This window comes from Lemur catta, chromosome 15 (assembly GCF_020740605.2).
Source record: "Lemur catta isolate mLemCat1 chromosome 15, mLemCat1.pri, whole genome shotgun sequence".
NCBI lineage: Eukaryota > Metazoa > Chordata > Mammalia > Primates > Lemuridae > Lemur > Lemur catta.
The window spans coordinates 50,436,222-50,461,779 of NC_059142.1; the positions used below are offsets into that span (position 1 = coordinate 50,436,222).

The 25,558-nt window shown below is 44.2% G+C and overlaps 1 protein-coding gene across 4 annotated transcripts in view; it reads right to left on the bottom strand.

Moving 5' to 3' along the window:
• SLC39A11 (solute carrier family 39 member 11) overlaps nucleotides 1–25,558 on the bottom strand; it is a 356,160-nt gene that overhangs the window by 113,139 nt on the left and 217,463 nt on the right. For all 4 annotated transcript variants that reach the window (XM_045525211.1, XM_045525212.1, XM_045525210.1 and 1 more), the window contains exon 6: nucleotides 3,123–3,293. In XM_045525211.1, the coding sequence (XP_045381167.1) occupies nucleotides 3,123–3,293 (171 nt within the window). The remainder of the gene's footprint in view (nucleotides 1–3,122; nucleotides 3,294–25,558) is intronic.

Below are 25,558 nucleotides of genomic sequence, written 5' to 3' on the forward strand. Positions count from 1 at the left end.
CTATTGCACTTTCTATTTTTTAAGGCGCTAACCAACTTCTAACACAAACTATAATTCACTTATTATGTTCATTAACTATCACACCCTGTCATAATATTAGTTATAAGAAGGCTATAGATCTTGGTCTGTTTTGGTACTAATACAACCCAAGTACATAGAAAACAATATTAAAATATAATCACTAAGAGGCAAGACTGGGAAAGAAATTTCCCTTCCAACCTCTCCACCCAGGCAAGCCAAGTGGTTCCAGTTTACTAACCAGTGACTATTGGCACCACACTCTGATGACGCCTTTTACTCGGTCGAGATTCCTGTGAGCCACTCCAACCTCATTTCAAAAGAGACTCTGCACTCACTATAAAAGGGACAAAGGCTGAACATAATGTAGAAACCCCAAAGACCCAGAAGAGGGTTCTCCGGTCGGGGAAGAAGTAAGATTTGAATCCACGCTGATTTAGGGTCTCAAATGCTGCTGTCACTCCACACATCTTCCTACTAACACACCTTTGTTTCTGGCTTTATTCCAGGTTCTCACCGGAGTCAATGAACATTTGAGAAAGTGGACTTTGAAGCTCCCTGGCCTTCTGATGAGCCAGGACATGATTGCAGTTGAGCGGACCGGGACACAGGTGGCAGGTGTGATATAGGACAAGGTCCATTAGAAGAAAGTTGGATACTCAGAGTCTATCACTGTAAAGTCTGGATCTTAGACCACTTTGTTCTTAGAGGAAACTAAACCCACTGAACATATCTTTAGTTTTGTTCAATTGGTTAAAGGAGGGATCTTAAATGGCAAAAGGACAGCTACTATTATGACAGCAAAAACAACATAAGCAACCTCTCTTCTCTAACAATTAGAATTCAACAGGCTACAAGTGGCCCTTGAGGCTCTGCAGCTGTCCTCTGCAGAGGCCCGAGGGGTCTTCCAATGAGCTGGGCAGGCATGACCAGACCTTTCCACGAGGGCAAATTCACTTTGGTCATCTTTGTGCATCAGGGTCCCACATAAGACTTCACCTCAAGACATACTAAAGGGCCAGGTGCAGTGGGTCACACCTGTAATCACAGCACTTTGGGGGGCCAAGGTGGGAGGATGGCTTGAGCCCAGGAGTTTGAGGCTGCAGTGAGCTATGATCACAATACTGTACTCCACCAGCCTGGGCGACAGAGCAAGACCATGTCTCAAAAAAAAAAAAAAAAAAAACATACTGAATAGCAAGCTCTAGAAAACCAACCAAAAATAAATTTACTGATAACTCAAAGAGAGAAGGCCAAGAGAGACAAACAGATACTGATGACAATCTGGGGAGAACCAGCTTATATATGATCACATGATAGAAATTCCTAGGGTTAGGACAGAAATAATGACGAACATGCTTCTTATCTAGAGAAATATCTGAGCCTAAAAAGTGATTGGACACAGTGTTTCAGGCAGATTTCATATATGCTAGAATATATAACATTTTCACTCTTTAAAGATGGCTGAAAAAGTCTTCATTGTGCAAGCAAAAGAATACCAAGTTACCTGGAGGAATAAACTCAGCTTGGCCATGCTACTTGCTTCCACAACACTAAAGCCACAAGACAACGGGGTAACACCTGTCAGAGCTTTGAAGAGAAAAGCGAAGTGACTGGAAAGCTTTGCCCAGCCAAGCCGTTGCTCCTGTGATAGGGTAACAGGTTGGCGTGACGAACTTCGCAAGGACTCAGAAAACGCATCACCCAGGACCCTCCCTGGGGAAGATTATTGCTCGAACGTGAGACCGGAAACAACAAATGATGGATCGGAATGTTTAGGAACTCAGGACTGAAGAAGCCGCAGCTGGGAAGGCAGGCAGGTTGCCATCCACGCTAACAACAGCCCCCATTTTCAAATGCTCATGAGGCCCTAGCGTGGCACCAAAAGCTCTGTGCACATGTGGCACCTCATTTAATTCTCAAAATAAGCCAGTGGTAGCATTATCCCCATTTCACAGATGAGAAAACCAGGGTTCAGGGAGTCCAAGCAACGTGTTGAGATAAACTCATTAGTAAGTAGCAGAGTGGGAATTTCAAAACGTATCCCAAAGAGCTCAGGTTCCCTCAGTTTATTTATTTTTATAATATCTTTATTATGTTTTATGCTTATCCATGTCTTCTAATTTCTCTAAAAGAAAAGCATTGTGTTTGAAATAAAACATCAGTAAGTCTTTTTTTCCAGTTGAAATAAATCCAAAGACGTTAGACAAATTACTCCAAAATGCCAACGAGGAAAGGGTAAGTAAGTACATTTTGGAAAGATACTCACATGAAGCAAGCAGGTAAGGCCAACATCAGTGCCAAAATACGCTGAATTCAATATAGCTGACCCTTGAACAACGATGGGGGTAGGAACGCCGACCTCCCGAGCTGTCAAAGATCTGTGCATATGTTTTGACTTCCCAAAACTTTACTAATAGCCTACTATCGACCAGAAGTCTTACCAGTAACATAATATTTTGTGTTATATGTACGACATGCTGCATTCTTACAATGAAGCAAGCGAGAGAAAGGAAAATGTTACTAAGAAAATCATAAGGAAGAGAAAATGTATTTACTATTCATGATGGGAGTGGATCATCATAAAGGTCTTCATCCTCGTTGTCTTCACATTGAATGGGCTGAGGAGGAGGAGGAGGGAGAGGAAGGGTTGGTCTTGCTCTCTCAGGGGTGGCAGAAGTGGAAGAAAATCCGAGGGTAAAGGGATCAGCACAGCTCACACTCGTCTTGCTCAAGGATCAACTGTATTTTCAAACAGCATTAAGCAGAACTAGAGACATCCTGTATTTATAAAAGGCACCCTCCACAACAATCACGCAACAGTTACGGATTTATACAAACAACTTGGTGTCAAATAGGTAAAGAAAGGAACTCATACGTAGAAACAGGAGAAGTTGCTGAACCGGAACGGTAAGTTTTAACACAGGATGATCAACCTACAATGAGTAACCCCAAAAGTAAAGTCAAAAAGATTCGGACTCCTACCTTCATGCCTCTACAGAAAGGACCCCAATCACTACTGCCCACCCCGCAGGCAGACAAGCGCGCTGACAAGTGACTTCACCTGCAGGCAGTGGCTGGCGCGATCGAGGGCAAGACCTCACCTGGAACGTTGTGTATGGTGATGGCCAAGATGAGCAGCACAATCCTCCTCCAGCTGCTGCCCCCGGGCTGCGCAGGGTTCCCTCGAGAAGGCAGGGGCGGAGCAGGGCTCTCCGGAAGGCCGGCGGCCGCCACCTTCTTCCTCTGATACGCCTCTCCGTTCTCACTCTTGTCTGAGCAAAAAGACCGGGGTGGAAAGAGAGAGCGATTTGAACACGTGCGCTGGCACTCGGGCAAGCAGCAGCAGGAAGAAGCTTCTACCCCCGAACTTCTTGTAGACTGTGTATTCTGCTCTGTGTTCATTCATTCATTCATTCACTCACGTGTCCACTCATTCAGCACACATTCACTGAATAGACATCTACTATAGCGGATAAAAAGATGAAAATATAGTATCCTAGCAATGCCTGTCTAAGATAAGCCGTGTTGAGCAGTGAGTAGGAGAGCAGATTCCGGACCCACAACGCCCGGTGTGCTTCCCGACTCAGCCGCCGGTTGGCTGTGTGGTGCTCAACAACTTGCTTCCCCTCTCTGTGCTACAGTTCCCTGATTCACAAAAAGGGATAATAACGAACCTATTTTACAGGGATTTTATGAGGATTAAATGAGAGAATGCAGGAAAGTACTTAGAAGATGCTAAGTGCTGAATGTACTGACTGTTACTGTTAAGAGTGTCATGTTCCCTGGCTGCCACTGCCCTGCAGAATGACATACCATGTGACCCTATTCTACTGGTCACACTGGTTCCCAGGAGCCAATTCAGATGCCAGGCTCAGCCCATCACATTCCCTCCCCTGGGAGACCTGGGGACTCCACTATAGGTACAGAATCTCATCTTTTTAGTTTATATTTGAAGGATGTTTTCTCTTAGGGCCACGTTGTCCTAAATACCTATGGTCCCTTAGTTATTTATTTATTCCTAATGAAGGCAAACTGCAAGGATCTGAAATACAGGAGGCACAACAGTGAGGTACAGAATCCAGACTTCAGTTCACAGCATGAGACAGATCTGGGGAGGCTTCCTGGAGGAGGTGGGTCTTGAGTAAAACTCATACACATGACGGCACAAATAGAAAGAAGGGTCTCTCTATCAGGAGAGAGAATAAGAACCTGCTAAGCAGAACTCAGATGTCGGTTAAATTAAATAGGCAGGAGGCTACTGGCCTGAGGCTACCTGGACTTTGAGTTCCTATGTATCAACCTGCAACCTAACTTAGGCGTATATTTTTTGGGGACCAGATAGCCAAGTCTCAGCCAATTACAAGCAGCCAAGCTTCAGCCAATCATCGCTAGCCAACTGATCGGGCCATGCGTAAATAAGGCACAGGCCTGGCTCTAACCAATCAAGCTATTTCTGTGCTTTATTTCCTGTTTAGTATACAAAAGCTCACTAACCACGTTTTGGGTAAGAGCTCTCTGAACTTCTGGTTGTGAGTGCTGCCCGATTCATGAAGCCCTTCCCACTCAAGTAAACTCTGTTGAATTTATTTTCTCTAAAGTTGTTCTTTTAACATGGCACAGACAGGTGACCAGAACATGTCTTTAGGATCTCCACTACGAGGCAGGCAACCATACACCCCAGTTTTGGCTTGCCATCCCAGGGGAATCGTTAGTGTCTCCTTTTACTCTCAAAAGTGTCCTGGTTTGGCTGATAAATTATGTGGCTCCCCATCTGTGGGCAACAGGAGATGCTAGATACTCTGGTCTCCAGGGGGACATCACCAAAGTTAACGGTGAGAAGAACGAGGGAAACTCTTCATGTTATTTCTACTTCCCTTCTCCATTTACAAAATTTCTACATGTAAAAAAAAAAAAACAACTCATCTCTAAGCTGAAAAGTTGGAGGAAATTTTTCCTGAAGCCCGATTAAGAAACAAGGGGCAACGTGGAGGTCTCCCTTTGCTTCCCTGACCACACACCTGTGGTCCAGCCGCCCCTCACTCCTTGCTGTGAAACAAGGCAAGGGGAGCTTATCTTACCTTTGTGGATGCTCCACTTAAAAGACCAGAATCTCACTATAGAAACTTCAATGCATCTTTGATTCCCTTTCAGGTGAACTGCCTAAGTGGAATATTGTTTTAGATTTCAAAAACAGGACAAGAAAAAAAAAAACCATTCTTTTGAAAATCATTTTGTATTTGTTTACTCAAATCATGTAAGTATGGCTTCAAGGGCAAGAAAGTGCCAAAGGACAGTAGACTCACTCCACCCCAGCTCCCAATTGAATCTCAGTTCCATTAGGAAAAAGGGGGCCTTCAGCTGATCCTCCACAACACAAGGATGCCAGCCCTCTAATGGTCAGTAGCCCTGATGCACAAAATCAGCCTCTGCAGAATGCAACTGTCTCCATTAGATAGCAACTCCTACCAGACAATATCTACATGAGGTGAAGCTCAATACTCACTGTGTTTTCCATGCCGTGTGTGTGTCTGTGTGTGTGTGTGTGTGTGTGTGTGTGTGTGTGTGTGTGTGTGTGTACACATGTGGGTACCCAGGACTGCTACGTTGTACCATCTTTCCTGGCTGAGCTATTAGCCTTCGTGTATGTATGCACATATGTATGTTTCTGAACACACATGGAAGAGGTGTTTTTGTATCTTTTAATTTGACAATACCTGGACAACTCAGGCTGCAGAGGCTAGTTGGGAAACTGAATTTAAACATCTGAGATTTCAAGCCCACAAACTCTAAAGACATGAGCAAAGCAGTCCCGAATGCTGTCCACAAACTAGGCTGGGTCGTGGCGGAGGGCACTCACCTTTCCCCGGATCAGTCTGCAAACATAACTGATGTCCTCGTGCCCTGCCTGAGTACACAGGCCTGGCCTATACGCTCTCCAGTGGGAGCTGATAAGGGCCAAAAGAAAAATCTTTTTCCCTTGAGGATTTTATGATTTAAGAGAGGCCAGACAGAAGACACAAATTCCTTTAAACCTAAGGGGCGGAAATGCACACACTAACAATCACTGAGGGTTGTGCTTATTTTCCCAGCGTCACAAAAAGATCCTACTCTGAATCTCCTGCAGATAACGCACAGAATGACAGAGCTGGGAGGCACCACGAGCAAATTCTAGCACCAGGCTTGTGTTTTACAGGAACATCAAGAAGGATAAAGAGTTATTAACCAAAGTAAAAGTGCACGCCTGACCTCAGGTCCCAGCGAGGGAAACTGACGTCAGTGCTTCCCTAGTGGGAAATGGGGGTGTGAATGCCTTACGTACTTGTGAAAATTAAATAAGCCACCATTTGGTGACAACCACTAATGAGTCTGCAACAAGGAAGATTAGTCCAAATAAATCATCACAGGGTACGACGTATTGATGTATCGTGAGCAATGAATCTGCTTTGCTTCTCCTGGTGAGGCTAGTCAAACCATCACATCCAACAAGCAAAATGCCAGTGCGTGGGTGAAGGGTGACCAGTTAGTGGAGGCAACTGCCAAGCACGTCGTGGGGTGTGTGGGTATGCCAGAGTGACAAGAACGCTGTGACATTTCTTGAAATAGGAAGAGTTTGGGCACTTTTGAAGTAGGGTTTGGCAAAGAAGAAGAGGAAGGGCGGAAGCAGTTAATGTCAAACTCAGGAATCAAAAACAACAGTGACACTGGCTAATAGGCAACATTGGGAACTTATCACCAATTAATCCTCAATCCTTACAAACGCCATGAAGTAGAGATTAATGCCCTTTAACACATGAGGAAAATGAAGAACAGAGAGGTGGAGTAACTCATCCCAGGTCACACAGCCAGCCTATGGCGGGATTCAGGAGTCGACTCAGGTCCTTTGTCTCCAGAAGCCATGCTCTTAACCAGGCTCCACGGTTGACTGGGGATAGAGTCTGGGGTGGGAGAAGGGGTTGGCCTGCTCATGTGCTTGCCAGAAAGGTAGCAGAAGCAGTCACTGCAGTGAGGAGGTTGCAGAGAGGGTTTGGTGAGCTCCCGTTGCATGACACCAGAGGGCAGGAAGGCCCCTGGGAAACCTGGTATCTATCAGCATCCTCGCCTGTAGACAAACCTGAGAGCACTTCATGAAAGCAGCATTTCTTAGCCCATCTGACCTCCTATTTCTAAGTGTGAAGCAGCTGAGAGGAGAAAATATTTACCAACATCAAGCCCAGAACACAGGGTTATAATTCTTTCGGGAAGGTAGAAAGGAAAAAAGCCGTTAGGAAAAAAGCTGGCCATCAAAAAAAAAAAAATTAAATTTATTAAAATAGAATCAAGCATCTAAGAATCCACACAGAAGGAGCCGGCTGCAGGGGCCCGCCTGTCATCTTCCTTGCTTTGTGGCGTAGCAAAGGCGCTGCATTGCTGCATTGGAGAGTGAGGCCCACATGGGACAGGGAGAGAAGTCCCAGGCTCACCTTTCACCAGGTGACCTTATCTGATGCATCTGCTTCCTTGGTTACCTGTTCCCGAAACAGGGGACGTGATTCTTGTCATAATACATCATACGATGGAGAGAAGTACACGCAGGTCCCGCAGGCGCAAGCCCCAAAACCATCAGCAAACCCGGCTGCCTGGGTGCCCCCTGCCCCCCAGGGTCTGGTCTCCTCCCCTGTTCCGCGAAAGGCCCCAAAGTCCTCTAGTCAATGGCTCTAAACCATTTTGGATCAGCAACTGCTTTTGAAAACACAGCAAAAGTTACAATCCAGAAAAAAAGAAAAGACAATTTTGAAATAATTTTTGAGTCTTTATGGAGTCAGGAGCCTCAGATTAAGAACATCTTGCTAAACGCCATGTTAACCTTCATTTTCAAAGCCCACGGGCCAGATCACACGAGAAACAGAAGGTCTGCGGTCCCTGAGATGATGTAACTGGTTAAATTTGATGGGCCCGATGATGGAACCTCAGGCCGCCGAGGAACATGGCAACGCTAATTAACAGATCACCAGCCGCCAGAGAGCTCTAACGATATACCCAAGGTTATCATTGGAGATGATTTGGTCGGATTAGCACAAATAGGCAAATCCTCATCTGCTCAGCACAGAAAACGGCAAATCCCTGGAAAAAGTCTTTCTAAACCCCTGTTACAAAAGATAAAATGAAAAGTAGCCAGTAATATATATTCACTATGCAGCATATGTACACAAAATCAAAAGGCTAATCAAAATCAGGAAAGAAGAGAATCTATTTACTCATATTTTTCCTTCCTTCTTGTTTCCCAGAGAATCAGCATGATTTAGGGGAGGGAACTCAATCATCAACACGAGTGTGACAACGCTTGCTAAGAATTTGGTCCTGGTTCTTTAATCGTATATGAGATTAGAATGATTTCCCTTATACGATGAATGCTGAATTTGAACATGAAATAATTACTCCACTTTGGTTAGCATCCACCTTGGCACACAGAGAAACCAAGGCCCACAGAGACCTTAACAGTCACATGGACCCTCCAGACAGAGCCAGGACAGTTCTCCTAGTCCTGGCAGAAGACCCCTCAGCTTAGAGACATCCAAGCCCATGGCTGTGTCCAAAACCTATGCAAAACTCTCATACTGTTTCCTTTTGTGTAAAGCTGTAAAAATACAACTACATTAAAGACCATTTCCAAAAGAGGAAAAAAGCTCCCATATCCCTAACAAAATTGTTTTCTTTCGTCCCTGCCCCTTGCCCAGTCCGTGAACATTGAGAATTTGCATTTTTGAAGTCAGCGCAACATCAAGGCGAAGAGGACAGATGCGAGGGCCACACTGTCTGCCGTGGGACCATGGCTCTGTCCATAAGGAACTGTCAGGCTTCAGGCAGAGGCCGTTTTTTTGCCGTAAGTGCTGTCTGTAGAACCCACTGGGCACTCGAGATGTGACCCGACTTACAGGAACCAGGAAGGCTCACTGGCCAGAGATGGCCAACATGATGGAGTCGCCCATTTGGCAAGAGACAGCAGAAAGAGGGAAGGAAAATGATGCTGATGCCTCCTCCCCTAGAAAATTCCCTTGGCTGCTCTGAGTCCTACCAGGCTGTTCACCTAGGAATGTCTCACATCCTCCCAAACTGCCGACATACAGGCTGGGAAGGTAAAGTCTCAGCATAAAACCAACAGCAGAGCATTCATTTAAATTTCATCAGTTCAGTAAGTTTAGTGGGTTCAAGCGCCCAGGGTAGGGCTGGTCAGCTATCCCATCCACCTTGCCACTGGGCAAGTGACTCAGGTAAAATATTCCTGTCAATAGCCTTGTTTCTGATTACAAACGCATACATGCATATTAGAGCAACCTTGGAAAGCCTAAAGGTATACAGAAGAAAACTGAAATCACCCATAATCACACCACCTAACAAATCATGATAGTTAGAGGTTGGTGTGTTTCCTTCCACGCTTTTTCCTGTGGTTTCACACAGGTCAGATATCACATTATCCAACAGTAGACTGTTTTTCCTTCCCGCTAAAACACAACATAACCACTTCCCCATATGATTAAAAATGCTTACAAGCACTTCAAGCAATACAAATTATTATTTAATTTCTCATACTATTGGGCATTTGATTTCTGAATTTTTTTCTTATAAATACCCCGGTAAAATCCAGAGTTCCCAGAAGTTGAACTGTTGATCGAGGGGCCTTGAGGCACTTGGTCTAATAAATTTCCAGGAAGGACAGAGTTTGCAAGTTCTCATTATGCCATTTCTTAGTCAGCCCTGGGTATTTGTCATGTAAAAATAAATCTATTCATTTATGGGGGAAATGACATTTCCCTTAATGTGTATTTCTTTGACTGCAAGAGAAGTTGAACATTTTTCAGAGTTTCAGGCATATTTCTTTCCTCTTTCGTGAGACGCCCTCTGCCCAAATGAGGCCTCTTTAAGTAATGATAATATGATTAGCTAATTCCTTATAGGCATGGGTAATTTTCCTGTCATCGACTTATGTTTGTCAGTGAGACCCAGCTGGGAACATCAAGGGTTACTACATATCAGACAGATGTATCCACCTGACCCAGCTGGAGTTTTAGCCTCTTTTTTTTTTATTCCTTTTAGAGATTCCTCAAGACATCGTAGGACCGTAAAGAAAAGTGTTTTCTGCTTTCCTTATGCCACTACATATGGTAATGGTCCTAAAGGCTAATTTTCTGAGGTCATTTTCTCTCTCAACGTTGAGACATCACTCTTTTCTAAAGCAGAGGATAGAGGGCCTCTCCTGCTTCCCTAGTCTTTTTCCCCAAGGCACAACAGTCCTTGTAAACAGCCCGGAAGTTTTGTAATCAATGCACATAAAAAGAATTTATTGGAAACAGGATCCTTGCTGGGGTTGCCGGCAAATAAAAAGACAGCATACTCAGTTATGTTTGAATTTCAGATAAGACCAAAAAAAATTTTTTTAAAGTTTAAGTATGTCCCAAATACTACATGGGATATACTTATGCTAAAAAGTATTCATTGTTTATTTGAAATTCAGATTTAACTAGGTAACCTGTATTTTATCTGACAACTCTCCTTGTTGTGCCCAAGTTCTGTGGGTTGGGGAAGTTGGGCAAACTGACTGTCCTTTACTTTGAAAACAGCACCTGCTCGTCTGTATGTCAAACCTATCAAGGATGTACAGCAGGGGCCACGCCTAACCCAGGGCAGGAAGAGATTGCACTGGAGACCAAGGAAGCTTCAAGGAAAGATAACTGAAGTATTTATTAGGTTTAGTTACTAAAACCTTTGGGCAGAGAAGCATTTGGAGTTTAAGAGGCGTGATCCTAAACTGATTTCTGATCTTTGTCACTGTAACTTCTGGATATTTCCATTAATCATTCTAATAATCACAGGCACGTGATCATCGAGGGGCAGATGGTGCCTGTGCAAGGAGGCCGATGAAATTGCTTCACTCTCTGTAGTCAGTACATGTTTTTCCAGGCACTGAAAGTCATCTATGCCTTCCTTTTGATGCTTCTGAATAAGCTATTGCTTAGTGACAACGCAGATACAAACAGATCTGCATAATTGGTGAAAATTAAACGTACATCAGAAGCAGAGATGGGTCCTCTCTCTGCTACAGATTTCTCATCCATTAAGCAGACCACCCACTAAAATGTTCCTTGTTCCAAGTGTCTATGTAAGATAGATAATTTCTGCTCTCAGACAACAGAGCCAAAATGTCCAGTAATATTAAAAATCCACCTACCAGGTCAGCTCTTCTACTTTTAGGCCACAGAAATCCATTTCCTGAACACGAGTTCATTCCTGGTTAATTAGATGTGGTCTAAAAATAAATCCTAGACGGAGATTCAGAGCCACCTCTACACTTCCTCTTAGCCCACCCTGAACATGCTTGTTGGGCGCAAACACCCCAGGGGAGGGGAGACCATTGTAGCTTTTGGGAAGTCCACCAGCGAAAGATATTTGCCTCAAAAAAAAAAAAAAAAAAAAAAAAAAAGTCCCTGCACACTCATCAGAGAAAGGGCACTTTGGAGAATACCAGTGCTTACAAAAGCTTTGCAAAGGACTGCCAACCTCCTTCGCTTAACTTTATGTGGTTGTAAATGACCAGGTCAAGGAGGAGGTGGACAAGAGAATAGCAGCTACCCCAGGGCTCAGGTCCAGCTGATACTGTTAACTGAATCACCAGGCTCACATTCCCCGTGAGGTGTTGCTGCTCTGCCATCTTCTCCAATTCTGAGAACGAGGACTAACAGCCTAGACTGCTGTATCTCAAAATGTGAAGACCACCCATTGCAGAGTCATGGTGGGAGCTCCCAGAATGCTGACTCCCGGACCCGCTCTGGAGCTACTAAACTGGAATATTTGGGACCGAGGTTCAGGAATCTGCCTTGTACACGCTATACCACACAGGCATTCACCCCAAGATAATTCTGATACAGACTGAATTTTGAAAATTAATGTTTCAGGCTGCCAACCACAAGTTAGTCCAGGTACTTCCTCTAAACCTAAATATACTTCAGTCCAGCTACTGCTGTCCAATTAGGTGTCTCGTGGCAATGGACAGGGATATTCCTGACCTTTGGTTATATCTGGGCACCTGAGGATACACAAGCTTCTTTTCCAAAGACACAGTGGGGAGGGCAAAGGAATTTAAGCCTAGAAGGTGAGAAGTAATCGAACTGCCTTGGGAGAAACCATCATTTCCTTTAATCAAATAAAAATCCTCTTTTTAAAAATAAAAAGTAAGAGGATATGGGCTATTACAAGTGAAATAGACAAGGAAATGTAACCTCCAGCAGACGAACTGAGAGAAAAGTAAATTCCCCTAAACCTAGGCATTCTCTCATCTTCCCTAAGTCTCTACCTCAAATCCATCCCTCTATTTACATCTTCCACTTCCTCTCTTGTCCTAGAGCTGGTCGCCAGGGATCAAAACATGACAACAACTGTGAAAACTATTAGTTGCTACAGTCAAGAGAGTACAGATATTGCCAGTATTTGCAAATAGTATTATATTCTGTAAACTGCAATAAAAACAAGAAGCTTTCTTTTGTCCAAGGCCATATAAATCAAAGGACATGCGGTACCAAAATGGTTTAAGTCTGCAGTCCCCAAGGTCACCTGTAGCTGTGAGAGGGCCCAAGAAGGAAACGTCGGGAAGTCCAACTTCCTGTAGGCAGGTCTGCCTTCCAGCAAGACTCACAAGCCGGAGAGAAGGGGGGACTCCCCAACATAGTCAGGGGACACGGGAGCTAAACAACCAGCGGGGGAGAAGGAGGGAGAGAAGGAGGGGAGAGCAGGGGAAAAGCCTCATTCATGTTCTCAGACATCTGTGTCTTCAACATACTAGACCACGTTCAATTTACACCAGCTCTTCCTCTCCCTTTAGAAAGACACAGTTAAAGGAGTGGAATCCATGGTGTAGGATCTCGGGCTGATTCTGTTTCCGGTTTTCCGTGTGCAACCCTAGGAAAGGCTGCGACCTCTAAAGGCCTTAGCTTCTTCCAGCCGTAAATGAGACACATCAGACAGACTCCAGGGCCCCTTTCAGGGCTAACATTCTCCCACTCCAGGGCAGCAAGAGCCTCTGACTCAGCTGGCAGAAATGATCACTCAACCTCTGTGCATCAGAGAGAGCGGCTATTTCCAGTGCCAGAGCTTACGAATTCTGCTCTAGCCCAAGAAAGTCCCCAAGATGAGCTTCAGGGACAGCACGTTCCAACTGCCCATAAAGTAAGAATCTTCACTAAAGAAAGACCAAATTCATCAGCCTAGAAATGTTGGTATCTCTTTATCCCTTAAAATAAAAATTCCATTAAATTGTATTAAAATATTTTCTGATAATACATAAATTCTTATACACTAGAGAAAATTCAGAAAATACAAGTACAATGAAACACCGGAAATCATTCATCACCTAGAGGTGACCACCCTTAAAAAAATCCTAACAACTTTTTTATTTATACTGGATAGATGCAAGTACAGATGAACACGCATACATCTATTAATATATACACGTTTCTTCAATTGGATTTGAAACCTGATTTTCCATAGCAATAAAGTGTGCACGTGGTCCACATCATTAAACATTCTCCTGTATCGGTGGTTCCCAACCACATTTCCTTTAGCTACTAGAGACCAAATGGGTAAAGTGCAGGGTTTCCAGCAGGCAAACAGAACTAAAAACACATACTCAAGAATTTTTTTTGTTGCTAGAAAAAAAAAAAGACATGTTCATTGTTCAAATTATTTCAAAGTCAGGTACAACCAGTTAGCTTCCAAACCTCTTGTGAGCTTTGGTGCTTAGGACAACAAAAGTGAGCCGGACAGGAATCACAAATCACTACTTAAAAAGTGGCCAAATGTTGGTTGAATTGAAAAGGGCCAATCCATCTTACTGTGAGATGTCTGTGGTGTAAATGTGACTTTCTGAGGCCTGGCTTCTTCAGGCTCAGCTTAAATGATGTATTAGAACACGTGTGTGTGTGTGTGTGTGTGTGTGTGTGTGTGTGTGTGTGTGTGTGTGTGTGTGTGTGTGTGTGTGTGTAGGGGAGGAGAGGGCAGGCTTTTTGCATGCAGCCTGATGTTCCATAATATTTAACAGTTCTCAAGTGCATCACTTATCTGTCACCTGTCCCCAGGCCTGCCACCTCTCCTGCCCCAAACACCATGAGGAAGGGCCTGAGTCTGTCCTGCTGAAAGCTGTACCTGCTACAGTGCCCAGCACAGTGGCTGGCACATAGTAGGGACTGGATCTTTTACACATGAATCATGAAAGCCAACAGACGACGTCCACACACGTCCACACAGAACATTTTACACAAACTTTCAGGGAGTTCATGATCCTAAGAAGATTAAGAGCCTCATTCTAAGATATCCTACCTTATTGATAGACCAACATGTATTTATCCAAAGGCCGATTTTATGGACATATAGATCAAAGGTCAGCAAGCATTTCTGATAAAAATCCAGATACAAAATATGTCAGACTTTGTGGATCATCCCACCTTTGCTGCAACCACTCAGCTCTGCCACTGTAACACAGAGGCACCCACAGACAATTATGTAGATGAGCTGGCACATCTGTGTTCCAATAAAACTTTATTTACAAAAACAGGCAGCAAGCCACATTTGGCCTGCAGGTTGTACTTCTTGACCCCTGATATAGACTATTAAAAGCAAGACTTTTAAGATCCCTCTAAAATTCGGTATCTTTTTGTTATCAGTGGCCCTCAGAATTGTTCCAAAGCCTTTCTGCTCACCGAAGAATTGTCTAGGTCCCCCTAAGGGTGATCATTCTACAAAGATCACAGGAGACAGCCCTTTTCTGGGGGAGAGAGCAAAGGTCATCACAAAGTATATTCTGCCACAAAGAATCTGCAATGAGCAGATGCACCTGTATTCTTTAAACTAGAAAAGAAGCCCTGTGTTAGTGCAACCTGCAAGGCTAAGAAGGTGAAGAAACATCAAGGCTCTGATGAACATTCAAGGGTTGGGTGGGCTCATTTCCAATCAGCTTGGGCTTATAAATAAGGAGCAATTAGCATATCACTGAGATGCAAATAATTTACACATTATGTAAATGCAACTAAATTGTCTCTAAAAGTTTGTTTTCTTAATTAGCTAAATATTTCCCCAGCAATATTTTCATGTTACTAATCCACTCAAGAAACAGCTCAGACAGTGCGAAGGTAAACTTCACCAAAGCCACCCACACAGCTCAGGGAAAAAAAAATTCTACAATAAATGGGTCCCAGTGAATAAAGAATGACCATTCTCCCAACCTGGGTGTTCTCCATGAAAAGGAACACAAGTCGAATGGTGTCGTGGCAGACTTCTGCCAAGGTTTAAGGTGAGAGAGGCAGCGGGAACTCCTGGCAGATCCTGCTAGTTTCTGGCCAGTTTGCTGGTCCAGCTGCCACCTCCCCATCCACCACATCAGCAAACGAGATTCAGACACAGGATCCACCTGGCTTCCCTTGCCAGGCTTAACAGGGATGAAAGCTGTGAGTCCCAGAAGCTTCCCCTTACCCTAACCTTTTTAGACCATGCATTCTGTGTTCTGTGTGTACGTGTGTGTGTGTGAAAGCGAGTGAGAAAATGCACATCAACCTATGTGCCCACATGCAGATCATGACCTGGGCACAGTTAATTAGTCTGGCATTTTCTCTGGCTCCTTTCCTGGGGACTGTAAAGCTAAGCGAAGGACAGTGGGTGCAGGCAGGCAGGGGTGCAGGCAGGCAGGGGCCCAGGAGAGGAAGTCTAAGTTGCTGGCACGCTGCCCCAGGGCACCCTGTCCTCCAGCAGGCACACATCAGGGAGACAAGCGAAAAGCCCTCGACAGGCTCTTGGCACTTTCCTCTTTTCTGACCTCTTCAGGCTTCTCTCTTTTCCTTTTTCTCCAAGGAAATGACACGGAGGACTCTGCGTGTCACTCCACAGACAGCAGGAACGAGTGGTTCTAGGGGACTGAGAACCCGAGTTGGCTGCGATCACTCGCTGTGAAGCAGCCATTTCTTTGCCCACATGCTAATGTCCTGGCCCGACCATTTCCTGGTCATCTGTCTTTGGGGATGTCCCTTGATACCCCCTGTGCCTCAGTTTCCACATTTTACAAATGGGGATGACAGGATTATTGTGGAGAGCAGCTGAGCACATGTACAGGACCTGTGTGGCACATAACATACAAACCACAACCACGTTTCTGTAGTTTCCATGATGAACTTCGATGGCATTTATAAAAATGTAAAAGAAAGACTAATGATGTACCTAGCACACCTAATCCAGTCTTAGATCCAAAAGGGCAGGAGGCCCATGGTGGGGGAGAAAAAATTAGATCGTAAGATTTGGTGCAGAATTCTCACATACCATCAAATCCCAATTCTCCGTGTCAGCGGAGCAGAACCGTGTCTTGGCTATAATGCAAACACTTTTTAAAATTCCACAATCATACTGACATTTTCAACTTTCAGAAAGGATCACCTGCTGTTAAAGATAATAGAGACTTTCTGTCAATAAAAGGAGGGGGCAGGTGCCCTTTGAGATAGTCTATATTGCTTTGGAATACAAAGGCACTTTCTTTTTTCTTTCATTTCTTTTTTAAAAGTAGATTTACTCTTCTAATGTAGTTTAATCTAACACTGATACCAGTTTGCCCCTCCTAAAAAATGTTACTACCAGGGAGATGGTAATACAGTAGGCTACCAGCACCCCTGCAGCATGCTGGCTGCTTGTTTTATCCAGAGAAGACTGATCGATTGATAGATGATACACAGACAGATGATATATCATATATACACACATACATGCATGAGTACATACATGATCAATATGTACTATATAACCAATGCTATTTCATGAAGCCATTATGTCTCCATTTTTGGGTTGAATTTTTTCAAAAATTATACATATATGACTTTTAGAAATTCACCTGGGAAAATGAAATCCAGTGGCTTCATGAAATAGCATGAGGCAGCTACCTGCTGGGATGAACAGGCATCACTCTGTGGGGCCTGGATTTGTCCATAAACACAGGTAAGAAGGAAAATGATCAGGAGCAAAATTGGTTTCTGGGAGGAAAAAAAAAACCACAATGAATCAACTCGTTAGACTGCAGCTCCCAGCAAGGGAAACACATCTCTCTCTGCCATTTTTTATTGAATTGGGGGCCACTGCATTTTCAAAAGATAGCTTCCTTTCTCTAAGGCTGTGGTCCCCACCCCCTGGGCCGTGGCCCAGTATCAGTCTGTGACACGTTAGGAACCAAGCCAGCCATAGCCATCTGAGCTCCGCCTCTCTCCCCTGCCCCCTACTCCCACCACCCTGGTCCGTGGAAAAATTCTTCGATGTAACCAGTCCCTGGTGCCAAAACGGTTGGGGACTGCTGCTCTAAGGAATCCAATAAGCATATGCCAAGATGCCCAGCTGACTTCGCGAGGGCTCCACGTGGATTCCCAGTGCAGGGAGGCTGAATTCTCGAGCCCTCTGCTTTCTGGCACAGAAGCGTTGGGTCAGAAGGGAGGCTGACAGGTGAAGGTGTCTGTGCCCACCTCAGGTTGCCTGGAGCTAACAGAGCAAAGAAAAAATTGGTTCTGAGACAGCGGGAATAAAAGAAATTAGAAATCAAATGGAGTGCGACTTCATAAAACCAGTGTGGGGACAGAGAAGGGCTCTGGCTTGGTGGGATCCTAAGATCTGACGGGGCAGAGCAGAAACATTTGCCAGGCTGGGAGCGTCCTCTCTCATACTGGTCCCACTTCGGGACCACAAAGGACACACCAAGAATGGCTCGGTTCCTCATGGCAAACAAATGCCACCCAGCAAAGGTTTCGAGAAGGGGGAGCAACGCGGCTGCTGGGAGCTTTGTATTCCTTAGCTTCAGCTAAAGGCAGAAACCTCTCGCTGAAAATGAAGGCTTTGGAAGTAGAGATTCTCCCAGTGTTCAGATAAGTACCATCTTCTAGGGTAAGAAAGGGGCACAGGGCTGGAAGACGGATGGGCAGTCATCCTCAACCCACCTGGCAGCTCCTATTATACAAAGTGAGGCAGAGGCTGAGGCCGTGTGTGTACGTTGGGAGTAGTCTGTGTGTAGTGGGATGGTAGAAGACTCAAACTGAGCTCAGCTCCAGTAAAAGATCTTTCCCAGTGGTTCTCAAACTTGAGCATGCAAAAACCAAAACAAAAAGCCCACAAAATATATTTGGGAAGCTTGAGCAAAGTGCAGATTCTTGCACTCCATGGTAGACCTGGGCAGAGCTCGGGAGCCTGCAGCTCTGACTGGCATCCAGGTACCTTAATTCAGAGGAGGAAGATGGATCCAGGAGAACACAAAGGAAACCACTAGGAATGGACTCCCAAGCTGGGCCCCCAAGAGCCGAGATGTCTTGCTGTTTACAGGGACTCTTCACTGGGGGGTTGTACCCTCATTTTACTCACCTTGCCCCAAATGGAACATACTGCCTTTTGCCAAGAACGTGCTACTCCTCTTGTAATCTCTTTTAGGATGAGATTCCAAGATCTCACAATCTTCCCCATTTACCGAACAAGGAGCAACACAAGAGCAAGTGTCTGTGTGTGGAACCCACTCTGACGAATCCTGTTCTCAGTGGACCCAAGGGAAACCCACAGAGAGACTCGCCCCTGAGACACTGGGTGAGCGGGCTGGGGATAACCTGTGATGTTCCACTCATGAGGGTCCCAAATCCAGCCTAAAGCACATGAGGAGGAACACAGCACCCTACCCTGACATGGCTGCCTGGCCATTTTCCCACAGTTATTGGAGTATAGTTATTGGAGTCTACTCTCCATAAACCACCTAAAAGGGGCAAGTTCTGACCTCCCCACCAACATCGGTCCCATATTATGCCACTGCAGCCCCCAGTTGCAGGGAAGCCAGGTTCTGGCTCAGCCGAGCTCACAGAATCGCCGGTGCCAGAGGCAGCCAGCGGGGGTGGGCTGCAGCTTGCAGTGTGCCTGCTGCCATGGCAACCCATGATTAACCGGGCTGGGGAAGAAGGTGCTTTGCTTAATTGAAATCCAGGCAATGTTTTAGCACAAACATCAAGGAAGTTAATGCTCAATTTGATTTTTTCCTGCCCTCTTTTCCCCCTTTCCATTCATGTCACTAAGTGGCTTGACACCAACCCTCTCCCTACCAAAAAAACAAAACAAACAAAAAAAAACCCAAAACCCACAAAAGATCTCCAAAGTTGAGGCATTCCATAAACCACTGAGCCTAAACACCCTCCCCGACACCACACTCATGCACAAAGTGACCTAAGACCCTAAGGTTCCCTGTGTCAGTCACCTACCCACCTAAAAGAAATTCTGTTTGCCCAAAAGACTCTTAAAAATGCACTGGCTTTGCCATCACCACCTCACGGGGCACATGTCTCACCTTTAACATGACTGAGAATCACCTGGGGGGGTTAAAATTCAGATTCCCTGGCCCCTCTCCCAGAGAGTCGGTTTTGGCAAATCAGGGACAAAACATAAGCATTTTTTCCTAGCACCCCAGAGAATTCTAATCTTGGATAAAAGTCCCCCTGTGAGAATTGCGGAAGAACAGATTCAGGCTCTCCCAGTAGATCTGTCCTTTATAGGGCAGGCTGAGCCCAGGTAAAGGTGGACCTCTAATGGCCTCACCACATAACCATGGACCGTGAAAGGGTTAACAGGAGGCCCCTAACGCATGATTCTGAACACGACAGACACACCTGGAAAACACAGCCCAGGATCCTCCCTACAAAAGCTTTCCTTAGGGCAAGGTGGAACAGGAAGACAAATAACCTCATAACTCAAAAATATTGACCAATGAACTCACCACTTATAAAATTAGTCCCCACTCAAAAATTCCTTCCCCGTCTAACAGCTTGACAGAAGTCCTAACCCGCTGCTTCCCGTCAGCCTCGGTGGTTGTGAACATTTGTCTCTATTCATTTTTATTGTCAAATTTATGAAATGTCAAGTCCCAAGTCTTGAGAAAGATACAAGAAGCTCCAGGACGTGATATAGAAAAATAACCCAGGAATGGAAAAATAAGCACCACATGTACTCACCATCAAATTGGTTTTAACTGATCAACACCTAAGTGCACATATAGGAATAACGTTCATCGGGTGTTGGGCAGATGGGAGAGGGGCGGAGGGGATGGGTGTGTACACAGGTAACAAGTGTGATGCGCACCGTCTGGGGGATGGACACGGACACACTTGACACTCTGACTCTGGGTGGGGGGAAAGGGCAATATACGCAACCTAAACATTTGTACCCCCATAGTATGCAGAAAAAAAAAAAAAAAAGGCTGTTCCCTGGCAGGGCAGAGGACACACAGAACCCAGCTCATAACTGAAGATAAGACTAGAAGCATCGCTGTTTTGCTAATTTAAATTTCTACTGGAGATGCCTCTGTTTCCAGCAAGATTAAGGATAAAGACAAACCAAAATCTCCCTCTACAAACACTTAAAAATGATAGATGAAATAATCTGCAACAAAAAGTGTTTTAAATGCAAATATAAGCTTGCAACAAAGGAAGGAAATCATTAATGATGAGTAACCATCAAGCAGAATCTTAAACACCAAAACTGGTTCCGAGGCTACCTGGCGGGGAGTAAGGGTCCCCAGAATGGGAGACTGAATATTACTGTCTACGTGGGGGCGAGGGTGGGTCTCTGGGACACATGAGGCAGGAAGTGAAATGCAAGATTCATGAAATTTTGCCCCTAATGCAGACAGGTGGATTAGGGAATAAAAAAAATCCATCTAGCAGCACAGAGACACAAAAAGGCTGCTCACATATTTCTGCCTAGTCTCTCAAGGAAAAAAAAAAATTGCTTGAAAAATAAAAATCTTCGGGCCTACATCTCGCATAGGTCTGAGGTCTAAGTTTCCACTTTCTTCATTGGCTAGAAAAACCCCAGCATGAACATCATTATAAAAACCGGTTCCAAGGTGACATGATTCTAAAAGGACCTTACAGAAACAAATGTAAAACTACTCTGAAAGGATGCTCCCATGATCCAGGACCCTGAAAATCCTCAAGGAAAAACACACCCACTGGAGAAGGCTTGATGCTTTAAAAAGTTGCACAGTCTAGGAGAAAACAACACTGTGTGTGTGAGTCAGCAGGCAACACGCGCAGGGAGGAACATGACCTTTATGTAATAGATTTACCATTTAAAAAATAATATTAAAACATGCCTAACCTTATTCAAGACCTAAAAGAAATTAAAACCATAAGAAAAGAACCACATATAAGAAAAAACAGACATATTAAAAAGAACCCAGTAGAACTACAAGAGGAAAACTATAGCCATTTCAATTAAAAACTCAGAAGACAAGTTAGATAGTAGGGTTATTGGCTCAGCGACTAACCAATGAACTAGACACAGATCTGAAACACAGATAAAGTGATGGATGATATGATATCAAGAAGAGTTCAAGACACAAGGGAGATAAATAAGAACAGACTATACGTGTAATAAATGTTGCAGAAGAATATGAGGGAGAGGCATATTTGAAAAGATAGTTGCTAAAAAATTGTCAGAAATAATAAGTGTTCCCTTTAAAAGAGAATGCCAAATCTCAAACACCACACACACACACACAATTACATCATACTGAAACTGAAAACACCAAAGAAATGAAAAAAACGTATACACAACCATAGAGAAAGACAAAAACCTGCAGTGAGGCTGCCGCCGTATACATGCTAACAATGGTCACAGAGAATAAATACAACGTAACACACAATTCTTTAGGTGGAGGGAAGTAGTCTAAATGGAGTAGTAAGTGCTAAAGGAAATGAAAATTTCTGTCAACCTACAAATTTAAATGCAACTCAATTTTTCTTTCAAAAGTCAGAGCAAAATAAAGCTATTTTTAGATGAGACTAAATAAAAACTCTCAGGGATCCTAACCCCCACCCCCTACAGATCCTCAGTGAAGACATAGCAAGGAAAGAGTCAAGGCGAATGAACCCGCCTTTCCAAAGGAGTGTGAATCCAAAGGAGTGTGGCAGGAGAAGCAATGGTAAGCAAAGAAATGGGCAAAAAGCAACCATTGATTGTAAAAACAGAAACAAAAAACCAGTAACAATACTAGTGACTAATTTGGGAAATACCAAAAAAAAAAAAAGTGGAAATAAAATATTAGAAAAGGAATACTGTGGAAGAGAATAAGAGTAAACCGAGGTAAGGCACTCTAAGGTCCTCCAACTGGTAGGGAGGAGGGTAGAGCTACAGATTAATTCTGAAGAGCATTATGTCACTGTGCATGCTAAAAAAAAAAAAGTAAAGGTAGCCACAAACAGGAGGTTGAATTAAAAACTTCCAAATTGATAAAGGGTAAGGAAAAAGAAAAAAAACCCAGGGAAATAAAGAAAAATCAATCAATCCAACACAGTACCAAATAAGGAAAAAGAAAATGCATACAAAACAAAATATGGGGGGAAAAGTTTAAAGCTTGGGCCAGGCCACACCCACATGCACAGTATGTCCCCAAGAACAGGCTCTGGTGTCTTGAAAGAAGTTAACGCACCCTATAGACATACACACTAAACAGTATTAATGGCATTAAAAGAATTAACTGGGAGACCATCAGGCTGAGAACAACCCCAGCACCTTGGGTTCCTACATAAGCAAACCCAAAACTCAACCCAGTGTAAACAGTAAAACAAAATTTAAGCTTAATCAAAAACCACCAAATAACCTTTAACTAAAGACTCTACCGATAAGAAACCACCAACTAACCTCTATTAATAGAAACACTGCCAGTCAGAAGCAACCAACTAACCTCTAACTTTTCCACTTTAACCAATCAAATATTTTGTCCTGCTTCCTGCAACACCTTGTAAAAGTTTTCCCACTCATGCATCCTTTGAAAACCCTGAACAACTTGTGGTTTGGCACTGACTGATTCATGAGTCACTGTCTGCTCAAATAAACTCTTTAAAATTTTTATGTGCCTAAGTTTAACTTTTAACATTGGTAAAGACCATTAAATTATCAAGGAACAAATGATCCCCATCCCCTGCTAACTATTCCAGAGACTAGATAGAAAAGAAAGATAGATGGAAAGAGAAGTCAAACTCCCCAACTCTGGATGAGGTTGGTTATCACCTTAATAATCAAACAGGAGAAATCTAAGAAAAATTTTAGGCTATACTCAAGAGCACAGATGCAAACTACTAGGAATAAAAGGGAAAATATCTTTAGTATCCATCAAAAGGAATCTATTAAAATTCTTCAATAAATACCACATTAATTGTAAAAAGATTTCCCCCTACTCCCTAGGGGACACACCTTACATAATCCCTGTAAATGACAGACTGTGAACACAACAGATGTCACTCCCAAACCCCGTGATCAGGCACAGTACGCTTTAAGATAAGGAGTTTAGCCAGGTGCACCTGACCTAATCACATGAGCTCTTTAAAAGCTAGCACCTTCTCCAGCTGGTCTCCAAGAGGAAGTCTGAGATTCCTCTGGGGTTAAGGCTCAAGCACATGCATTTGAAAGGGGCACCCCCAAACCCCAGCACTATCATCCTGAGTAGTAGCAGTGAAGGTAACAAGCTGGCACCGAAGAACACTTGCTGACTGAGGAGGTCCTGGCATTTGTCAAGATGTCCATTTGGAAGCATCTGGGATGGAGTCAGGTTCTGGTACTATTGCGCAAGTTAAATACCAAAACTTGGCCTCCTTCCCCAGAGAATCTCATTCGATGAGTGAGTGGCAAATGCTTTTAAAATTGATTTTCTTGATACAAAAAGAACATACAAAAAATGGTATGTAATCCCAATGCCGGGATTATCCCTGCTGACATCTGAAAGCAGGAAAGTAACACATGTATGTGGTTAGAAATGCAAATGTAACAGGAAGGGCTGAAATGCAGGCCAGGAGTCTCCCTCCCCCATCCCCAAGTCTTTCTTCCCACAGGTAACAACTGATTACAGATTCTAATGTATTTTTCCAGAAAAAAAATTACATTAATACTGGATGCATGTCCTTTTTGACATTTCTTCTCCAGAGAAATGATATCGTATCCAGTTTTGCAGCTTTTTTTTTTGCTTGATATAACCTGTAGATTTTTCTGCATTTGCATTTCAAAAAACTACCTCCTTCATTTAAATAGGCTTGAGGTAGGGAAGAAATCCCATTTTTAATCAGTGCTTTAGGTGAGTCTAATGCCAGAGGATGAGCAGAGCCCACTGAGAGAAACCCTGGCCTGAGACAGGTGTATGCACATGGACCCCTCTCTGGTTTCCAAGTCAATTATGCTAAGACCTTGCAAATGCCCTCCACTTCTCCCTAACAAGCAGAGCCCCGGATTACCTCTGAACATCCTGGATTTGGGCACTGCTGTCGCAATACAAATGGATAAATACTCTGATCCAGAGTGTTTATCCACCTGCAAGGGTCTTATGATAACTGCCAGGGTCAGGTAGCATGAGGCAGGAAATTATTCCTGGCGGCAATGCGCTCATTTGCAAAACATCTTGGGTAGACTCCCAGATCGCCACTCATCCACGGTCAATCTTGGCTCAGTGCCAAAGCAAAGGCAGCAGCCAAGACCTGGTGCTGGTCCTGCCTGGCCCCAGATGCTCTCCAGATGCAGAGGGACCCCTCTCCCTCCTCCTCTTTTGGCCACATGCTCCTGCAGATTTTTGGCTGACTGCTGCTAAGTGGCTCCAAAGATAATGTTGCTACTGATTTGCCTGAAGCAGCCTTTTGCAGTCTCACTTATCTTTTAATTGGAAAAGGTTTGCCTGCTAATGAGCCTATGTTATCCTTCATCTAATTATCTCTGAAAATCCTTGGCAATCCCCTCTTCCCTGGCTGCAGTGAGGATACCCATCTGCAGGTGGAGAGGCATGATATTGTGATGGAATAAGAAATATATAGTTGGGGCTTTGTCCTGATTCCCGACGCAGAGTTCCTAAAATCTTCCCACAATTGCTAAGTGATAAAAATGACAGAGGAGAGTCTTTGTTATTCTTAACACTCTCCTTCAACCACACCTGAGTGTATGTTAATGAAGCAGCTCTTGGAAAGCCCTTAAGGATGGGGGGCTGGTTGTCTGGGGAAACAACTGTTGTGATGAGAGGGTTTGAACTTTCAGCCCCACACTCAGACCTGACCTCCAAGGAGGGGAGAGGCCTGCAGGCTGACGATCACCAATGGCCAATGATTCAATCCATCTTGCCTGCATCATGAGCCCTCCATGAAAACCCAGAAGTTGGGGTCCAGAGAGCTTCCCAGTTGCCGGACACATGGAGGTGCTGGAGAGGTAGAATGCACCCCTTCCCTCATATCTCGCCCTCCGTGTCCCCTCCACCTGGCTGTTCCTGAGTTGGATCCTTTTATAATAAACTTGTTGTTTTCCTGAGTTCTGGGATCCATTCTAGCAAATGATCTACCCCAAGAAGGGGTCATGGGAACCTCCAATTTATAGTTGGTTGGTCAGAAGCACAGGTGACAAGCTGGATTTGTGACTGCCGTCTGAAGTGGGGAGAGTTTTGTGGGGCTGAGCCCTTCCCCTGTGGGACCTGAGGCTACCTCCAGGTAGATGTGTCAGA